This window comes from Dreissena polymorpha, chromosome 6, assembly GCF_020536995.1.
Source record: "Dreissena polymorpha isolate Duluth1 chromosome 6, UMN_Dpol_1.0, whole genome shotgun sequence".
Classification (NCBI taxonomy): Eukaryota; Metazoa; Mollusca; class Bivalvia; order Myida; family Dreissenidae; genus Dreissena; species Dreissena polymorpha.
Window position 1 is genome coordinate 91,144,205 of NC_068360.1, and position 21,518 is coordinate 91,165,722.

Sequence of the window (21,518 nt, forward strand, 5' to 3'; positions counted from 1 at the left end):
TTGTGTGCGTGGTACTGTCTAAAGTCAAAATACAGATATAAACAATGAAAAAGTAGATTGTAATGTGTGCAACATTTAACGGGCCGTGTAGAAAGTCACGTGTCAAAAACAATTGCAACGTAAATATGACGTATGCAACGGACATATAGGTTGTGTAACGTTATGTCTATTATTGAATATTAAAATTATATAAAGAAGAATATAAATACAACTTTAACAAAAATGCAACGTGATGAATAGTATTAGTAATTATTATATATAAATTGGAATTTATTATAAATCTTTCATTCAACATTATTAATAATAGAATACTTAAATTTTGAAAATTATTAATATATGTTGCATTAAAATTAATAAAAATGTATGGTTAAATAATATACATTCATATAATATATAAATATAAATTTAATTAATAATAGACATATTGTTTGACACGTAACTTTGCACACGGCCCGTCGGAATTTGCACACGTTACAATCAATTGCAATGTAAATATGACGTATGCAACAGACACAAAACGAATATATACGGCATTGACCGATGTTTTGCCTGCTAATTATGATGCGTAAATAAACAAGGACTCATCAAGTATGATAAACTCGGAGTGTCCGACACTAATTTAGGTTTTATACCCGAGGAAATGAACTGATGGTCTATGCGTGACTTCCTTTTGAAGATTGTATGTTGATAAAAATTATATTATTATATTTATTCAATGATGTCCCAAATATTAGTTACGTTAAACTTAAAATATATCGCAAGTAAACAATGACGTATTATGTTGGCCTCATAAATCATGCTACATGTTTTTTCGAAAACGATAGAAAATGTAACGACCGTGTTATACACAAAGTGGGTCATCAAACCTGATATTAAAATGATCCATTTGACTAAGGTTCGTTTGATAATGAAACACTCGAACGCATGCATATCAATAATACATCTTACAAGTATGAATGTTGTAGAATGTGAGTGTTATAGGGACTTGCTCACAACAGTTGGAAAAGCTCAAGTCCTTTACGAGCAAAATCGATATTCCTTCGCCATTAAAGCCTTAATATGGTTATGATATACGTTATTGCAAATTTACATAGAAAAGAATAGCTACAGATACTTTATTACTTTATATTGACGACCCAATAATATCATTACAAAATAACATTATGATATATTTGTAAGTAATGTTTGTGATTTAATATTTATATGGAATCACTGGTCAGTGTAGTTAAAATGTTTCTCAAAACAAGTGGAATGTACGATATAATCATTAGCAACAATTGAATAAACTTCGCTGGAATCGTTAGCCTAAAAAGGAATATGTTATATTTATGTTGTGAATCAATCTGTACAATGATTAGATCAAGTCATTGATTTGACACAAGTTATAATGACAGCTAGCACATAGTTCGAACAGTTTACAATCGAATATGTTGAAGGCATACTCTGTACATAATATATATTTTGATATAAGTGATAACTGAGTTTCGAATGTTTAATATAAAATATTATGAATCGAATACATACCGTCATTATTTTTATCATTAATTACATGTTTTTATTATCGTTGTGTGATTGAATAAACTGGTTATACTGGATTTTGAAAGGGAAACATAGTTGCGGAAATCAATATTTCCCTGTGCACAAGTTTGTTTGTTTGCAATTCTCTGTTCGTTTAATAGTTAATATTATGTTTTGTGTTTTTCAGTTAGTTTTATAAGAACAGACGGATTACTTGAGATAGACAGGGGCATTGGTTCCGAACATTAACGAGTATACGTGCTATATTCTATTTTTCTTAGTTCTGTGTACATGGCGTTCTAAAAGAATACTTAAATATGTACGATAAAGTAATAGCTGATTATATTCAGATTTCTCTAAAAGTAGACGTTTCGGTATGTGATGAAAGCACCTAGACACCTGTCTTGAGCCATGGATTCTCATACTTTCCCATGCCATTAAAAGAAAAATATTAAGAAAATGGCAGTAGGGTTTCGTATCCGCTCGCGGTTAAACCTGAATCTTTCATTTATACCGATTATTGATTGGGGTGTACCTGAAGTCATGTGCACTTCTTTTGTTTGGTGGTGATGGATAAATCTTGCAAATATCGCAGCTGCTTTTAACAAACTCATGCTCCACTTTGTGCACATTTTGCGATCGGCGTGGTGGATTGGCATGGGGGTGTCCTGTGTGCGCTTTGGGCATCTGCGGGGGCGGGCGGGTTGTTGGCGTCAATGGGCTTGTGCTTTTGAATGGTGTAGTTAAATTGTGAACGTGTGTGATATTGTATTTAGGCTTACCGTCTGATGCGTATTAATAATATTGCACTATTCGCATGCCACACATGTGCAGGTTTAATTATACGCGTAATGACGTGTCCTATAGAATTCATGTAGTTTTTCGTTTCAGTTCTTAGATATATGGGAAGGATGTCGCAACGTTTACTGACGTCTCGAGACTCTTCAATCTAACGGTGCCATTGAGGTCGATCTCGGTTGCACATTGCAGACATACGCTCGTCAGAAGCATTGCTATTTGCATTTATGTGTCGAAAGCCCTGTCAAATAAAAGGCCATGATTGTTATGACCCCTAAAACAAAACATGTTTGTTTTTATTCTAAATGAGTAGATGGTAAATAATTTATATTTATCATAAAATGTAAAGAAATATAAAACATAATGGACATTTATATCTCTAATTGTTTACTTGGTAACTATTTATCTGATTACACGTGGCCTAATCTGAGACTGTTGGTACTAAAACGGCAATCCTCATGTCGAAAATAAAATTCTTTAATACTATTATTGCTCGGTTAATACCTTTTTTGTTAAAAGTATTACAAAAAGTATTTCAAAATGAAAAGCTGATATTAAAATTATATAAACCTTCTTTAATTACTCCAACACTTTAATCATGAGCATCATCTTTCATATATCCGTTTAATTGAAAAAGATATATTACCTATAAGTGATTGACAATAATTCATTGATATATATATGCAGAGAAAACCAAAACCAAAACACAAAACAGAAACGATAATCACAGCATATCTCTTTTTTAAGAAATTCTAAACAAATCATTCTGTTCAAAGCAAAGACCGACACATGTTTATTGTAGACAGAAACTGCATGATAGCAGAGGCGACCGGCGTGTAATATTACAATGCAGACCCGTCTCTGCATGCTTTCATTAAACATAGCGGGATAACAAAATAATAAAAAACGCTGTATTAAACTTATGTTCACAGATGTATTTGAATATAAACAATTTAGTAACAGTACAGAGGTTTATCTTTTAAATCGCCGTTGTAGCAGTAATCGAGGAGTACACGTGGGATAAATTTAAAGTCGATGAGGAAAGTGTAACTTAATAGGGTCGATTTACCGCAGCGAGGAAGTTTATTTTAAACAGACAGAAGACACACAGACAGTTTAATCAGACTAATACCACAGCGCATCGTCTTCATTTTTAAATTTTCACCTAATATCTGTCACATGAATAGTTATAAATAGTTATAAAACATTATTTAACATAAAATAGTCAATTAAGAATACAAATACAACTAAGCACAATCAATTGCAAAAACACGTAAGATTAATCTATGGAGTAATTTAATTTCTTAAACGGTATAATATTATAAAGTATATAGAGAATAATAGGTTGGTGACGTGTATGGAGAATGGTTATATCTGGCAAGGCGGAGGAATTTATCGGGTGTACCGATAACCATTCACCATCCACGTCACCAACTTATTATTCTATTTATCCTGTCACATGCCATTCTTTCCCGTTTCAAGTACTTTATTCATTACGTAATATATGGACATATAATCAATTAAGAAAGAAAAGTACATATATATATATATATATATATATATATATATATATATATATATATATATATATATATATATATATTTATATATATATATATATATATATATATATATATATATATATATATATATATATATATATATAATATATGGAATACATGAAAATGATAATGAAAATGAAAACGGTGGTATGTTTTGAACAATAAAGGACACAAACGTATACAAGTAGAAAAGCAAATGAAGCAGAAATATTAACATATTATCTTCTTTTTTTCCTGAAATTTAAGAAAACAGAATTAAATTACAAAATTATTTCATTTCTTAGTATGTTTTTCAGTTTTACCTTACCAGCTTGCGATTATATATTCGATTTTTATTTTGTATTTTAAATATTCCAAAAATCTTTAAAAAATTGGTGGACATCGTTGATATTTGCATTTAAATAAAAAATATTTTCCAAGTAATACAATTAAATTGACACAGTTTGAGCAGTTCCTATTGTTGATAAAAATATTACAAAGTGAAATACTTTCATAAGACAATTTGAAATCAGTAGAAATGCTAAATTGAGTTTCTATATATGTCTCAATGTTGTTCCAAAAAATATGAACATTAGGACAATTCCAAAACAAATGCATATTTGTTTCAACAGACATTGAACATAAATCACAGAGACTAGATTATACAATGCCATATTTAAACAGATTTTCGTTGTTGGGAACAATATTCATCAGATATTTACACTGGAACGTTCTTAAGGAGGAATCGATTGTGGTATAAATATAATTAGTAAATATTGATTCCCAATGTAACTGTTTGTTAAAAATCATTTCCCATTTGTGTTCTTGTTTGTTTGTTTTTTTATATGTGTATTCTCTATTAACAGTTCGTTTGTAAATTTGCATATTTTTGTTGTCGGGGTAATTCTATTAATTAAGTAACTAGGTGGCACGTATGACATTGCTTCATTGTTCATTTTGTCTTTCCAGCATTTTGGTATACAACCAACTAACGTGTGGTATTTTAAGAAATCAGATCGGGGCAGATTATATAATTCTTGAAGCTCTGTGAAGGTATGAAAATGTTTGTTCCTATAGTTAAAGATGTGTTCTATTTGTGAAATACCTCGATCGAACCATGTTTTGTAAAAAAATGTTTTATTCACTAGTAAAATATTTGAATTGTTCCAGAGTATTTCTTTCTATATGATTTTCTTTCTGTTTTTCTTTATAGTTCGCGCGGCACCATGCTTTGAAGCATTCAGTTAAAAATTTCGATTTCAATTCCAAAGAGTCTACGTTTGATGATTTTAGGTTGCATTTAAAGATAAAGAGATGGCCATTATTTTCAAGCATGTCACTGTCCTTTTTTGCCCATTTTGTAGTTGGTTGATATAACATTCTTTTCACCCAGCTTGATTTTAGCGCGTCTATAACATTTTCGAGATCAATCATTTTGAGTCCCCCATTTTTGTAGTTTTGAACAATTTTGTTTCTCGCGATTTCATCTGGTTTATAATCGCACAAAAATTAAAACATTGAGGTCTTTATATCTTTTATAATTGCATTGTCTGGATTATTTAAAACTGTTAATAGATATATAAGTGTCGGGAAGGCGAATGTTTTTAGAATGTTATTTTCCCCATTAAACTTAGTTTCCATTTTTGCCATTTTGCGAGACAATTTTTAAACTCTTTAATTTTTGGTTTGATGTTATACTCCGTCATTTCGTCCGTGTTATTCAAAAATGTTATACCTTATGTTTTTGCACTTTCCGATGTCCGAAAAAAATTGTGTTTTTTACAGAAAATAATGTTCGAATATTTCATACGCCTTATGCGCAGAACAGTGCATTTATTTTTATTTAATCTTAGACCTGATATTTTTGAAAAATTGTCAAGGGTTGCAATAAGGGTCTCAAATGATAATCTGGATCCATCCAGAAGGAAGCATGCATCATCTGCGAAAAGCGTTTGTTTAATTTCTATATTGTTCACCCTTATACCTGAGATATTTTCATTTGTGTTTATTTCATTTGCCAATAATTCTATACAAATAATAAATATGTAAAGGGAAAGCGGGAAGCTTTGTCTTACACCTTTTTTATGTTAAAATATTCAGAAAAGTGGCCATTGTTTGTTATGCATGACTTAGCATCTTTGTAAAACAAATTAATCTAATTAATAATTGCGGAGTTAAAACCAAATTTAGCTAAACTGTTCCTCATGAAAGCATGATCCAGACTGTCGAATGCCTTATTAAAATCGGAGAAAAAAATGAGCCCATTTTCATTGTAAATATTCACTTTTTCTATAGCTTCTGACAGGCATCGTACATTTTCTCCTATATACCTTCCTTTCACAAAGCCAGTTTGATCGGTGCCTATAATGGTTGGTAGGTATTTTTAATTCTATTTGCAATTAATTTTGATGCTATTTATAATCACAGTTGAGTAGTGATATTGGTCTCCAATTATTTAAAGTTAATAGATCTTTGTCTCCTTTTGGAAGTAAAGTTATGATACTTTGTTTTTGAATTTCTGTTATGTTTTGTTATATCATAAGATTAATTTAGTGAATTTACTAGATATTTCTTTATATCTCTCCAAAATATTTTATAGAAATCCGCAGTTATACCATCGGAACCCGGACTTTTGTTGTTTTTCATATCTTTTAAGACTTCTCCACATTCTTATTCTGTAAGATGCTCTATATTATCCGAATAATTTATCCTACTACATTGTTGTTAAAATTTTTCGAATGGCTGCTCTCCTCGATATTATTATCTTTTTTATACAATTTTTTTTAAATCTTTTATATGGTGTATGATTTTCTCAGGATTTTCTTCTATTTTGTTTTCGTCAATTTTTTATTTGTTTTATTGTTTTCTTTTCAGAATAATTTTTTTTTCAAATTAGCGAAATATTTTGTATTTTTTTCGGCTCCCTCAATCCATTCAGCTTTACTCCTTAACATATAACCTTTCATTTTATTATTATTAAATTCATGTAATAATTGTTTTGCATTATTTAATTGTTCTTAAAGTTAATTATCGTTTGAATTTGATATTAACTGATGTTCGATGTTTATAATATTTTTAAGTAGCTCATTTTCTGTTTATTTTTAATTTTATTTTTATGCCTTGAATATTTGATGGTTTATTAAACGATTAATTGACACAACAATATAATTATTCTTGTCGGGCCTCCTACATATACACATTTTTAACGACTGAATAACTACCGATTGTCAGGTAAAAAAAATAGTTCCACTTCAAACTGTTTCTTTAAATACTTTCCTATTGAAAATATGAGAAGAAATAAAAAAAAACGAATCGAGAATGTGATATTTTTCTTAGTAAAAAAAATTTGCAGCATCAAAACAATAACTAAATTTTATTTACCATAAATAATGACAACTTTAATCTATGGCTTATAACAATAAAGCTACAACGATATACACATCCATTTTCTGTTCTTCCACCCCTTTGTCGAAATCCATTTTCTGTTCTTCCATCCCTATTATCGAACTGTATTTTAAAGCACACTATTTTTTGATAGCGTTTGTATCGAATGCTAACCACTCTGACCCAATACCCGATTTACGAAATCGTAATCCTGTCGTAGCGAATTATTGTATACCTATCGAAGTTAACAATTATTAATGACAAACACACAATCCAAAATACGTTTATGATTCGTTCGATGCTTAAGACATATTAAAAAAAATACTGTTAAAACCACCACGGCAAAATTGTTGTCCCAAAAATCCTAAGAGAAACTAGATAGTACAGTATGTTTCGTCTGAAAAATGATGTCACACTAGATACGTCATAAATTGCGTAATCAATTAAATGAATATGATAAAGTTACGGAAAGCTGGTTCGGTGATATATTTTAAAGAAGAAAAAGGATAATGTATAATATAACGATAACATTCATGATGCGTCCCAATAAGGTATTTGATATTTCTATTAATCGAAAAAAGTAGCCCGTCAACGGAGAGCGACTGACGGATATTCGAGGTCACGTCGTCAACAACCCTAACATCTTTTGGGTTATTAGGTTACCTGGTTATCAGGCTGATTTACAGGCATGTGACAGGATAACTAGAGAATAATAGGTTGGTGACGTGGTTGGAGAATGGTTATCTGGCAAGTCGGAGGAATTTTTCGGGGGATAAGATCCTTCGGCTTGCCAGATAACCATTCTCCATCCACGTCACCAACCTATTATTTTATTTATCATGTCACATTAACAACATTCGTTGAAATGTTTCTAAAATATCTAGTTTTCGAGTATTTTGTGTTTAAATATGTAATATGGGAAAAACCACCCGCGAACAAAAACATTGTGACGTCACGTCATGCAAAGCGCTTAGGCTAGCTTCCATCTTGTTAAACAACACAGAAATCGAGTTACTCGTTATAAATTCAATACATAAAGACGAAATTATGCTGTTTAAATAATAATGTTTAAACAAACAGTATTTTTCATTTAGTTGGTATTTTATTAATAGAAAGACGTATATTTTATTAATAGAAAATAGTAAAGGCATGCGCATGCGCGGACAGCGGCTGACGGATATTCGAGGTCACGTGGTCAACTAGCCAAATATATTTTGGGTTATTAGGTTACCTAGTTATCAGGCTGATTTAAAGGCATGTGACATGATAAATAGAATAATATGTTGGTGACGTGGATGGAGAATGTTAATCTGGCTCGGCGGATAATTATCCTGTCACATGCCTTTAAATCAGCTTGATAACCAGGTAATCTAATAACCCAAAAGTTATTGGGCTAGTTGACTAGGTAACCTAGTTTATCATACCACCGCATTGATATCTGCCTGATATAACGTTACCTGATATATTGTTTTATATCATGGTCAATAGGAAGTTTTTATATTAGTCATGTGTGGAGGATTGTCATCTTATTCGGAATCAACTATAAAGTAATCATTTTAGTAAAATCCAATCAGATTCAACAAAACAAACAATTCGATACCAAGATGTAGCTCTAATATATTTTAAACACAAAATGGAACACAAACAGCAAACAAAACATTTTTTACCAATATTAAGCGCGCGTGCTCATGACGTCATTATTAACACGTCGAACGACACAAGTCATATTCTTTCCCGCAAAAACTGCAGTTTTTTAGCGATTTTTTCATTATTGTTTTAAAATCGGGGACGTAGCTCTAGGTATGATAAACAGAAAAACAGTTTATTCTCTGATCTTTTTGTAATATATCAGGATCGGCACGAATAAAATGACGGCTCGGCAAGCCTCGCCGTTATATTATTCTAAGCCTTGCCTGATATAAAGAGAGTATATCTTCGGCTCACCCAATAAATTCCACCGACTTGCCAGATAACCATTCTCCATCACGTCACCAACCTATTAATCTCTATATATACCACCAAACAACGGTGTGAAAATACGACCTTATTATCGGCGGTTATCATACGGCCGGGGATAGTTCATTTCAATAACAAATAACTAGACATATGTTCTATTTTCTGTGCTTGAGATAACACATGTTGGATTACACTTAATAGCGTTGCGTGATGTCTAGTTTTCAGATAATGCATTTGAAAATTTCGATTGATTCATCGATTAGGAAAATAACCCAAAACAACCTTACTTTCAGAAGATCTAAAGGTAGATTGAACTTAACTAATGAAATCTATGATCGATACTTATTTTGAATTAATTTTAGCCTTGAACCAAATAAGTTTAACCCCTGCATAGACATAAGGTACCAACTAAAATGTCAACTGGTAAAACCGGTTTAAAACCACACATTTTTTTACATTGTCCGTCCCATGGCGGTAACTCAGTTTTGTAAATGTTTTTACGTGTGTTATGAACATGTCTTTGTAACTCTGTTGCTCTGGTATCTTTCCTACCATTGAGTAATTTTATGGTAATTAAATTGAAAGCGTTTTAATTCCCTTTTATTATTGTTTAATTTGAGTTACAATGCTATGAGGTTAAAATTTATTTACACTTAAATGTATCATGAATATTGCTGGGCTAAGTGTGAGGTTGAGCGCTCTAAAACCGGTTTAAACCCCCAATGCTTTGCATTGACCGTTCCAAGGCGGTGACCCCAGCTTTATTCTTATAAGTGTTTATGTTGTTTTGTGTTGTGCTGTTTTGTGCTGTTTTGTACTGTTTGGGCAATTGGTCACTTGCCTTAAATAAAGGACCAACTAATTGTATAATAGGAATTCAATACTGCTCCAGCAGCTGGAGTTTCACTTCTTTATATTGTCAAGTGCATTAGTTTTGTGTTTCATTGTGTGACAATTGGTTAATTGCAAAAAATAAAGGACCTCATTGTATGATAAGAGTTGGTTCATTGCAATAAATCAATGACCTCATTGTATGATAAGAGTTGGTTCATTGCAATAAATAAAGGACCTCATTGTATGATAAGAGTTGTTACTCCTTCTGGTGCATCTGAAGTGTCACTTTATGTGAATTAGTTTACGCACAAATGACTACAATACGTTCATAATTGAACTTGAAGTGAAACAGTTTTAATTTGTTTTAATCAAGTATTAACACGTGATTAAGTCTAATTTGTGAAAAATAACTTTCCTATTCGAATAAAATAACTCGAGCATAGAACAATTGTTCTAGCAAAACAAACGACTTAACAATTTAAACTTTTTATACGAAAACTTGTTTAATTAACACAGAAATGGTCATTTGGTTAGTAAATTTTACTCGAGATAAAACAGTAAGGACCTCTTCTTATTGCGTTTTGTTGTTTCTTCTTTTCAATAAATGATCTTTCTAATCAATGATAACAAAAATTACCATATGCTCAGCAGATGCTAATTTATAACATGTGATTCCTCGATCGAATCTCGGTATCTGCTCCACAATTATTTTCGTTTGGTTCGACAAGCAGTAGTTTCTTTACATAAGGCAATGAAAACACATCGACACATTATATGTATCGCCAATGTGTAAGGCAAACATTTGCATATTTTGTGTTTGAATGGTAACACATTATAAAGAGAATCTAAATTACAAATTAACGCTGCTATATTTCATAAAACAATTGTATCTCCTGTTAAATAATGATACTTTATGATTTATGACGGTTTTTAATTTTTAAGGGATTTAAAATGGGTCAGCTTGGTTTGTACCTACAGCTTCGGTGTCAATACCCCCCTCCGAAACGACTATCCCCCCCCCCCCCCCAAGAAATAAGTAAAATATATAAAATTATATATATATCAATGAATATACTACACTTATACAACAATATATATTTGTACTTACCTTTATTGAAAATTCATTGGAATAAAACCATTATCACAATAATAGAACCGAATTGTTTTGTGGCCGTTTTGACCTTGGCAATAAGGTGTTTTTAAAATTCAAGCGTTCATTGACGTTTCGATGATTAGCTTTGGTGTTTTAACATTTATATCATTTGTTGCATCAATTCATTTATAAAATGAATAGAACAAAGTCATACAAATCAAGAAGTCGATCCAGATCAAGGGAAAAACACAGAAAACGAAAATATGATCGAGAACGAAGGTATGGACTAACACCTATCTGGAGCGTGTAATACATTCGCATTTTCCGGATAGATGTTTTCGGATTGTTTGCATTAATTTATTCCCAAGTAAATAAAATTTAGAGAAATTAAATATGAAAGATTCAGATGACAGTGAATACAAACTTTTATAGAGAAAAATGATAATATTACAAAAGTAATACAAATTGTGTTATTTAATTTTGTATCGCCTATTTCTTCTTGAATGCTCGAGCTGTTATGAGTATAGACCAGTTGAATTGTTTACATTCAGGATTTTCCGTGCATGTGCACTGACTGGTTGGCAAAAACACTGGTTACAGTAACGTAAAACATGTATAAAGGGCTTTTGTTTAGTCAATAAATTGGTAATAAAACCGAAATAAACATTAAAACTCTTAAAACAGAGTGCAAATATATCATATTTAGTACCAAATAAATGTATATTCACAAATAAAATTTCCTCTTCATAAAAATACAAAGTAGTTATAAGCATAGAGTAAATGTGATTGGAAGACTATACTGACAATTCCACAAAACAAAACAATAAATTAGCCGTATTCTTTCTGATAGTAAGACTTAAATAAATTATATGTAAACAATAATTAAAATTATATTAATTGTATTATAATTATAAGTGGTGTGGATAGTGTTATTTTTATCAGCGATCAATAGTATCAGAGATGCATTAATCAATTATAAAACAAAGCCCTAAAAAGCGGAATACATTACAATTTCTGAATATTGTGGTAATTTTATTTTACATTTAATGAATTTTCAGTTACATTGAATGACAATATTAAAACAATTTTGCATACAAACGGAAACCCCCTGCATATTATGCAAATTGAACTGTCTTTGCATGTATCTTGAAATCTCTTTACTAGTAATAAGGAGTGATAAAAATCTAGCGTTTTATGACAAAAGCATATATGTAATTTATTTAACGCAATTATTTTTCACCCTATTGTGATTGCTTGTGTTCATGATGGTGTTTCGTACAGTAATTTACAATCTTTACAAGTAATAGCAAAGTTTACTTTTAACGGTACATGTAAATACCTTAATTGCGTAGCAGTAAAATTGCACAATATTTTGAATGTATAGATATTAAACAATGTATTATTATGATTAAACTGGCTAATATATATATACACTAGTTCCTGTTAATCCCTTTCCGACAAATGACTTCTTTTTCTTTAATGTTAAAATATTTTATTGAAGCAACTGTTCAGTATTTTAGCTTTTAAATTTTGCTTAAATGACTGCTCAATATGCCAAGAGCTGACATTGAGGTATCGTAACTTGTGTTTAAATGACCAGACACTGATCTGCCACATGTGGTTTATGCAGGGACCCACGTATAGGTCCCTGGGTTTATGACACCATGTTTTCTTTGTAATTGTTTGGACAGTATCCGATCATAACGAGATAATCGGTTTGTGATGAACAAAGGTGCAATTAAACACCGGGATATAAATGCTGCAACAAAGATTGTCAAAATTAGTGTGAACAATTAAATAAAACAATTACATTAATCAAGAGAATTTAATTAATGTGTAACAAAGTTAGTTTTTTATACATTTTATGGGTCTTTGTTTTTTTCAGACATATAAAGGTTCAAATCAGTTACCCTATGTTGCATACATAAAATTGACCTATTGGTTGTTTGTTATCATCCTTATTTGTTTTCGTTCATTAAATTAAATTTATTCTGAAAGAATTTCAATTTCTGAGAATGTTTAATCTAAAAATGGTCGCGAAGAAGTGCCAAGTAGAGAGATTTTTGTGGTTACCACATATCGAGCTCTTAGATTGTGTTCCACTCCCGAGTTGGTTGTTAGTAAAAACAAATAATAACAACAATATAATCGTTCCAATGATGCATTTCCTTGCATGCTAATGTTTTATTTAGACATAATTAGTAAAATTATATTTGATATTGTGCATAATTATCCCTAAAAAAGGATGATTTTGTCAACATTCTCTATATGCGCTTATATGAATTCTACCTCTTTTTGCCAACCAGTGGGCTGAGTCTAAACTTTGCAGGTGCGCGTGACGTCACTCGTCAACTGGTCTATACTCAAACCCAATTTAGTCCACAGGAGTTTGAAATTCTATCCATAAAGCTAATCTAATGGCCAAATAATAAAAAATATACCCCTATATAGTATAAAGACTACAGGAATGAAACGCAGCAGACCCCGGACCCGCCCATTTTCCAGTAAACAAGGGAAATTACTGGAAAAACAGGGTACCTTACATCGACCCATGGTATAATAATCAAAAGGCCAGTAAAAGAAACTACAAACACTGCTTACCGTGAACTACCTTCCTCTTAATTCACAATTTTTCAACACTTTCCGCTCATTGTCGGATCCATTGCATGTTGTTGTTTTTTTTAGGCTAGATTGCACTCTACCATTACACAGTTGGAAGTCAGTAGTACATCAACATCGATAAATTCCGAGAATTATTCCAAATGTGAATAATTTTGCATGGTCTCTAAAATAGTCGGACATAACGATTTTTTTGTTTTGTTGCACTCATGTCACAAATATTCCATGATGGGGGGCAATAAAAAGCAATTAGGATGCTCAGCAAAAATGAGTCGCCAAGGCTCGCGCTTCCGGCGTTCTAAGCCTCGCAACATAAACTTCTCTGTATTCAACGCTAACCTAGTATTCTCTATTAGTTGAATGTAGGTATTCATATTTATGCAATTAGAGTCTGTCATTTTTCCAGCCTAAAAATTTCTCCTTCATTTATATGGGCCGTACTCTGTGAAAAGGGGGTTTAATGCATGTGTGTTAAGTGTTGTCCCAGATTAGCCTGTGCAGTTCGCACAGGCTTATCAGGGATGAAACTTCCAGCGTTTATGATATTTTTCATTTTAAGAAACTCTTCTTAGCAAAAATCCAGTTTAGGCAGAAAGTGTCGTTCCTGATTAGCCTATGCAGACTGCACATGCTAATCTGGGACCACACTTTACACACATGTAATTTGCATTAAACCCCTTTTTCTCAGAGCATGGCCCATATAATTATAATAAGACTTTACAATAGAAGTACTGTATATTTCAATAGATATACATGTATCTAGGAAGGATGATAATAAATTAAGGAAACTAATGGAAACAAATATTTGTTCTTAAAACAAGGATTTCAATAGCTTTTGAAAACTAGGAGTCAAATGACCCCATGGTTGAAATTTTAAGGGGTCAAATGAAATTTTCAGGGGTCAAAACACTGAAGTCTAGAAATTTTGTTCCTGGATATTTGTTGATTGCTCTGCAAGTGTTTCTTTGGATAACTTGCTTGCTTAAGATTAACTAAAAAAACTCCCTTTAACAATAATCTACAATTTTATTTTCCCAGTTCTGACAGCTCAGAAGAAAGAGACCGTAACAAAAGGAAGAAAAAGAAATCGAAAAAGGCATCGTCCAGGTCTCGATCACCACATGACCGTGACAAAAGGAAACATCGTCGGGACTCCAACAGTGGCAATGAGTCTGACCCCAGGTCAAGGTCACATAAGAGCAAGAAGCATCGTGGCAGCGATAGTTCAGACTCCGATGCATCAGATGGAGAGGGTTTAAGAGGTGGCAGCGTGTTGTCACGGCTCAGTGCAGAACAGATGGAGAAGTTAAAGGAGGAGGCTAGGTATTCAGGGGTTTTGATCTGATTTTGGGGAAAGGGCCTGGCCTTTTTTGAGGGGAAAAAGGTTGCGCGAAATGCTGGATTTTGGGGGGGAAAAATCATGCGAAACGCTGGATTTTGGGGAAAATAAGGAAAGCATTAAATAATCAATTTAACATATTTTAATTATGCAATATGTCCTATTTTCTACACTGGATCAGGTTAAGTTATGTATTTAAATTTTAAAAATATTTTTTTTTGGGGGGGTGGGGGGAATGAAATCTGAGGGGAAATTTACCTGCTGAGGGGAAAAAAAATCCGAGGGGAAACGGCCATTTTTTGGAGGGTCACAAAGAAGCAAAAAAAAACTGGTATTGTTAAAGAGCCTCGCTCTGGGTAAATGGGGCTTAATGCATGTGCGTAAAGGGTTGTCCCAGACTGACCACTTTTGTTAGCCATGAGGACAGAGCTTTAAAATAACTTACCTTTTTTTTAAGTCATGGGGACCGGGCATTTTGTATGTAAAACTTGTTTCCCTACCTCAGAAGTCACGCTTAGAGGTTTAGGGTCTATAAAACAGGTTGTTCAGGGCCTGTATTCACCAAACAATTCTTAGACTTAAGTCTAAGAATAAAGAAAATTCTTTAAATTAAAATATTCAAGAATTTCATTATTTTTGAGTCAACCTCTGCAGTAAACATCTCTATCTATATTATTCTTCATATTGAACATTTTGTTAATGACAATCACCAGTGCAGGCCTGTATATATTCTAGTGTTTTTCCCAGGAGGGCAAAGGGGCATGGCGAATTACTTTCAAAAAGGGCATTTTAGCGCGCAGTTTATGCAAAAAAGGGCAAAATGTTACCTGAATACCTGAATTACGGAGAAACATGTAATCGCATCAGAAGCATTTGTGGAAAAAATAACATATTAACAAGCACATTTAATGGTAATAGATGTATTTAACTTACTTTGATTTATATTAATATATTTACCTTGCAATGTACATTTAAGTTCCATGCTGTTTCAATAAACTGTACAGCACGACAAACATAATAAATAACACTATATGCATATGAATCTGATTATACACAGATCCACTAACATATAAATGAAACTATGTTTGTCTTATCCCATTTTCTAATAATAATCTCGACAGATGTTTAAAATAACATTGCGAGTAAATTGATCGCTAACAATATGCAAACACTCGTTTCCGTGACAAACATCCACCGAGTAGATTACAAATAAATAAATAATGTTGTTGCTATCTAAAACATTTTTATGCATCGTTGATTATCACAGACATTTCATTAATTCCTTCTTAATGTATAATCTCCATCGTTAATTCGATCGTTTACGACGTTATTTGCCATTTTTGCCGAGTCACAATTTAATTCTGTATAGTCCGCCATGTTGATAAAATGTCAATGATGTAAGCGACAGGTGCGCATAGCAACGTTAAATCGTATACGCGATTCGCATTTTGTTAAATTAGTATAAGTCTCAGTAATTATTTCAATAATTAGATCTAATTATCTTAAAGACGAAAACGATAAAGAATAAATTTGTTTGTGATGTTAAATGTAATTATGCGTAAAAATATATGTTTTGATATAACTGAATAATGCATGCAATGCACAATTGCCACGAGAATAACATTGAGTTTTTCATCAAAAGTCTCCAAAGATTACATAGCCTCCGGCATAATCGATTGATACTGACACGGGATTATTCACGCATGACTAATTCACAGCTTTGGAGCAGTCAGTAAGACCTACCTATAAATCGAGCACTGTTATAGATTAAATCTGCTCAATTAATATAGTCGATTAGACGTTGACGTCTCTCGAGTAAATCAAGCACAGTCGGAGCGTCACAGACAATCAAGGAAGCTGATTTTTCGGACCAAGTTAGATCGTAAGGCAATAAAGATGTTATCGATAAGGGCGCGTGGCGAATTTTGCCTTTGAAAAAAAGGGCGCGTGGCGAAATTTGCCTTTGAAAAGGGCAGCGTGGCGATCCGGGAGAACGGCGTGGCTTTTCGCCACGCTAAAATGGCCTGGGAAAAACACTATATTCAAACACTGAACACATTTTTCTTGGTTCTAAGTCTATTCTTTATTCTTAAGTCTAAGAATCGGTTGGTGAATACGGGCCCTGGCTGTTGCTTCATTCATCATTCAATTTCAAGTCCACTTATCACAAATGACTACAGTAATTGAGGAGACGAAGTGTCTTGTGTATAATTAAGTGTTAGAGATTTAGTGTTAGAGATTAATTTTAGCCACTCTTGTTCTTAAATAATTATAGAAGACAAAGGAGTGATATCAGACATCTAGAAACAAACCAAAACTGATTTGGACCATGTATGTAATAATATTTTACTTGAGTTTATTTTGACTCTGTTATGTATTCAATACCAGTTTATGAAGGGTGTGTTTGTTTGTTGGTTTATTGTTTATTGGTTAATTATTCTTTTTATACAATTAACAGGTTGCGAAAAAGCTACATAAAGGCAGTAGAAACCCCTGAAGAAAAAAGAGCAAGGCGCCTTGCCAAAAAGGTATTGGATTTTTTTCTGGAACTGCACATGTTTATAAGGAATATTTTTCTAGTTACATACTTTGATATCCCCTTTATCATATAATCATATATGTTTTACATGATATTGTTTTTAAAAAAAAAATCAGTGTAATTGAATAAAGCAAATTGTGAACCCACTCTTTGTGGAAACTCAGACGTTGCAATTTTTTAAGTATCTGCATTTCATTAAAGCAAGACAGTATAATAGTACAATAGAATAAAAGTATGTATTGTTTAACATTTGTTTCTGTTTAATCCATACCAGGAGGCAAAGGAGAGAAAAAGACGAGAAAAGATGGGCTGGGATCAAGAGTACATGGTAATATTACTGGCATATTGCATTTACCATGGTATCAATACTGGCATATTGCATTTACCATGGTATCAATACTGGCATATTGCATTTACCATGGTAATATTACTGGCATATTGCATTTACCATGGTAATATTACTGGCATATTGCATTTACCATGGTATTTATACTGGCATATTGCATTTACCATGGTAATATTACTGGCATACTGCATTTACCTTGGTGAAAATACTTGTCACTTGCCTTAAACATTGTAAGAAAACTGGCCTGTTGCATTTTCCATGGTAAAAATACTTGTTAATTGCATTTAAAATGGTAAGAATACTGGCACATTGCACTTGCCATAAAATATTCCCCCGAATGTTCAGGGTTACACAAACGTGGACAACCCATTTGGGGACGAACACCTTACAGATACATTTGTGTGGACGAAGAAAATCTCAAAGGAAGGAAATGAAGAGCTCGATAAAAACCAGATACACATGATGACCAAGAAAAAAATGGAGGAAAACAGGGTACGTAGCTAAGAAAGATCCCTCACAATGGAGAAAAATAGGGTATGTAGTTAAGAAGGGTCCCTCTCAATGGATAAAAATAGGGTATGTAGTTTAATGGGGACCATTGCAATGGAAACAGGTTATATAGAGTAGTGTGGCCCTTTAAATGGTGGAAAACAGGGTGTGAAGTTCATTGGGGCAACTTCAAATGATGGAAAGAGGGTGCATAGTTTGAAAACTCACTAGAGTGAACAGCTCAGATTTAAGGCAGTTTTTTCAGGATAGGGCCCTTAGCACTTATTTTGGTCAATATAACGTAGAGATATAATCCTATGTTCTGGGTTCTTTAATCTTTGGTTTTATGACACAGGGGTAAACTCTTATTGCTGTGCATGTAAATTTTCACAAAAAATGTAAGAAACCTACACAATAACCTCTTTATTTCTCTGCAGGTGGAGTTGGAAAAGGTCAAGAAACGCCGTCTGGAGCGTGAACGTGAAAGAGAGGAACGGGAAAATGAAAGGGTACCAAAATGAATGCATAAAAATATGTAGAGGATGTTTGTGGTCACAGAATCTTATTTTTTCAGAGTTTATTTCTATGGGCTTATTTGATAAAATCAATAATCTACCAAAATCTTTAAATTTATTAAGAATTATCAATTATTTCATTTTTTTCATTTATTGAGACATGGAATTTCACATTTAACACCACTTATACTTCTCTATAAGCCTAAGGAATGTATAACATAATTGAAGGATGTTTAATATTGTTCTGGGTGTTGAAAATATGACAAGACAATTATTCACACTTTTGGAGTGCATGGAGTACACTTTTTTGAGTGCAAGTTTAGAATTATTTAGAGTACACAATTTGTAATTTCCACACTTTGATATTTTTACCTATAATCTATACATGTACCTCCATACACAGCCTTATTTGTTTTCTTTCAGGAAATGTTGCAGAGGGACAAGGAGGCTGAGTATTACCGGGAATGGGAGAAATCTGAGGATACGGTATGTACCGGTAGTGGGAGAAATCTGAGGATACGGTATGTACTAGGAGTGGGAGAAATTTTAGGTTAGGGTATGTACTAAGAGTGGAAAAATCTGAGGATGACATGTACTGGGAGTGGGAGAAATCTGATGATAAGTTATGTACCAGGAGTGAGAGAAATCTGAGGATACAGTATGAACCAGGAGGGGGAGAAATCTGACAATACGGTATGAACTAGGAGTGGGAGAAATTTGAGGATACAGTATGGACCGGGAGTGGGAGAAATCTGATGATAAGTTATGCACCAGGAGTGGGTGTAATCCAATGATACTGTATGTACCTGGAGCGGGAGAAATCTTAGCTAAAAGTATATACTGTGAGTGTAGAAAATCTGAAAATACTTTATGTACCAGGAGTTTGAGAAATCTGATGATATGGTATGTACCAGAAGTGGGAGAAATCGGAGGATACAGTTTATACTGGGAGTGGTAGAAATCTGAGGATACAGTATATACTGGGAGTGGGAGAAATCTTAGGATACAATATGTACCAGGAGTGGAAGAAATCTGAGGATATTGTATGTACCAGGAGTGGCAGAAATCTGATGATAAGGTATGTACCAGAAGTGGGAGAAACAGAGGATATGGTATGTATCAGGAGTGGCAGAAATCTGAGGATATGGTATGTACCAGGAGTGGGAGAAATCTGAGGATACCATATGTTCCAGGAGTGGGAGAAATCTGAGGATACAGTATGAACCAGGAGTGGGAGAAAACTGAGGATACAGTATGTACCAGGATGGGGGGAAATCTGATGATAAGGTATGTACCAGAAGTGGGAGAAAACTGAGGTTACAGTATGTACCAGGAGTGAGGGAAATCTGAGGATACAGTATGTTTTTGGAGTTGGAGACATCTGAGGATATGGTATGTACCAGGAGTGGGAGAAATCTGAGGATATGGTATGTACCAGGAGTTGAAGAAATGTGATGATACGGTATGTACCAGGAGTGGGAGAAATCTGAGGATAATGTATGTACCAGAAGTGGGAGAAATCTGAGGATATGGTATGCTAATGACCAAAAACCCTGTTTCGGGATTGGGCACTTTTGATGGGGAAAAACTGTGTGGTATTGAGGTAAATGGGAAATCGATGTTGTTGTTTTTGCAAACAAATAATTTCACATTCAAAATAAAAATGTTTTTAACGTTATATTTACTTAAAAAACCTTATAGATTTTAATAGGGAATTCAACTATTTAAAAAATGTTTTAATTCATTTATTTATTTATGAAAATCTTCAATTTGGAAGTTAAGGTAGTTATTTGGGGAGAAATATACATGTAACTTTTAAGATTGGAAAAGGGGCCAAATTTAGGCCACAATTATTTTATAAAAAAACTACAGCTAAAGCAAATATTCTTCTGTGCAACATTTCTATGCATAGTTGTTAACAGTTAGCCTATAAAAATTCTTTGATCATTTAACATATCCAAGCATATATGACTTTAGTTTAAAAAAAGAACAGGTGGTGTTGAGTTTACATTGTCTTTCCCCAGTTCCACCTTCAACAAGCTAAGATGCGCTCAGAGATTCGTATCCAGGACGGGCGGGCGAAGCCTATCGACCTGCTTGCCAAGTACATCAGTGCGGAGGACGATGAGCTTGCTGTGGAGATGCATGAGCCCTACACCTATCTATATGTAAGAATTTATTAGAAATTCATTATCTGGAGATTGTGCTTAATGCATTTCGTCCCAGATTAGCCTGTGCAGTCAGCTTTCTGCCTGGAACTGATTTTTGTTTAGAAGAGTCTTAGAGACTAACTTTAAATGTAAAATGCCATTAAGACAGAAAGTTTTGTCCCTGATTAGCATGTGTGTACTGCACCGGCTGATTTGGAAGAACTCTTTACCCACATATTTTTAAAGGACTTTGGTGAAACGACTTTGATGAAACGACTTTGACAAAATGACTTTGATGAAATGACTTTCATGAAACGACTTTGATCAAGCTTGATAGGCAGCATCCTTATAGGATGTACATGCCCATCCTTGTCAGGTTTCCATTCCAAATTTGATG

General features: G+C 33.1%; 1 protein-coding gene across 1 annotated transcript in view; it reads left to right on the forward strand.

Annotated features, from left to right (window-relative positions):
- The first annotated feature begins 11,241 nt into the window (after positions 1-11,241).
- The window catches only part of LOC127834854 (cactin-like), a 30,512-nt gene continuing 20,235 nt past the window's right edge, over positions 11,242-21,518 (forward strand). The window contains exons 1-8 of the mRNA XM_052360929.1: positions 11,242-11,403; positions 14,782-15,066; positions 17,541-17,610; positions 17,896-17,949; positions 18,313-18,459; positions 18,894-18,965; positions 19,395-19,457; positions 20,996-21,139. Of these exons, the coding sequence (XP_052216889.1) occupies positions 11,318-11,403; positions 14,782-15,066; positions 17,541-17,610; positions 17,896-17,949; positions 18,313-18,459; positions 18,894-18,965; positions 19,395-19,457; positions 20,996-21,139 (921 nt within the window). The 5' untranslated portion in view covers positions 11,242-11,317. The remainder of the gene's footprint in view (positions 11,404-14,781; positions 15,067-17,540; positions 17,611-17,895; positions 17,950-18,312; positions 18,460-18,893; positions 18,966-19,394; positions 19,458-20,995; positions 21,140-21,518) is intronic.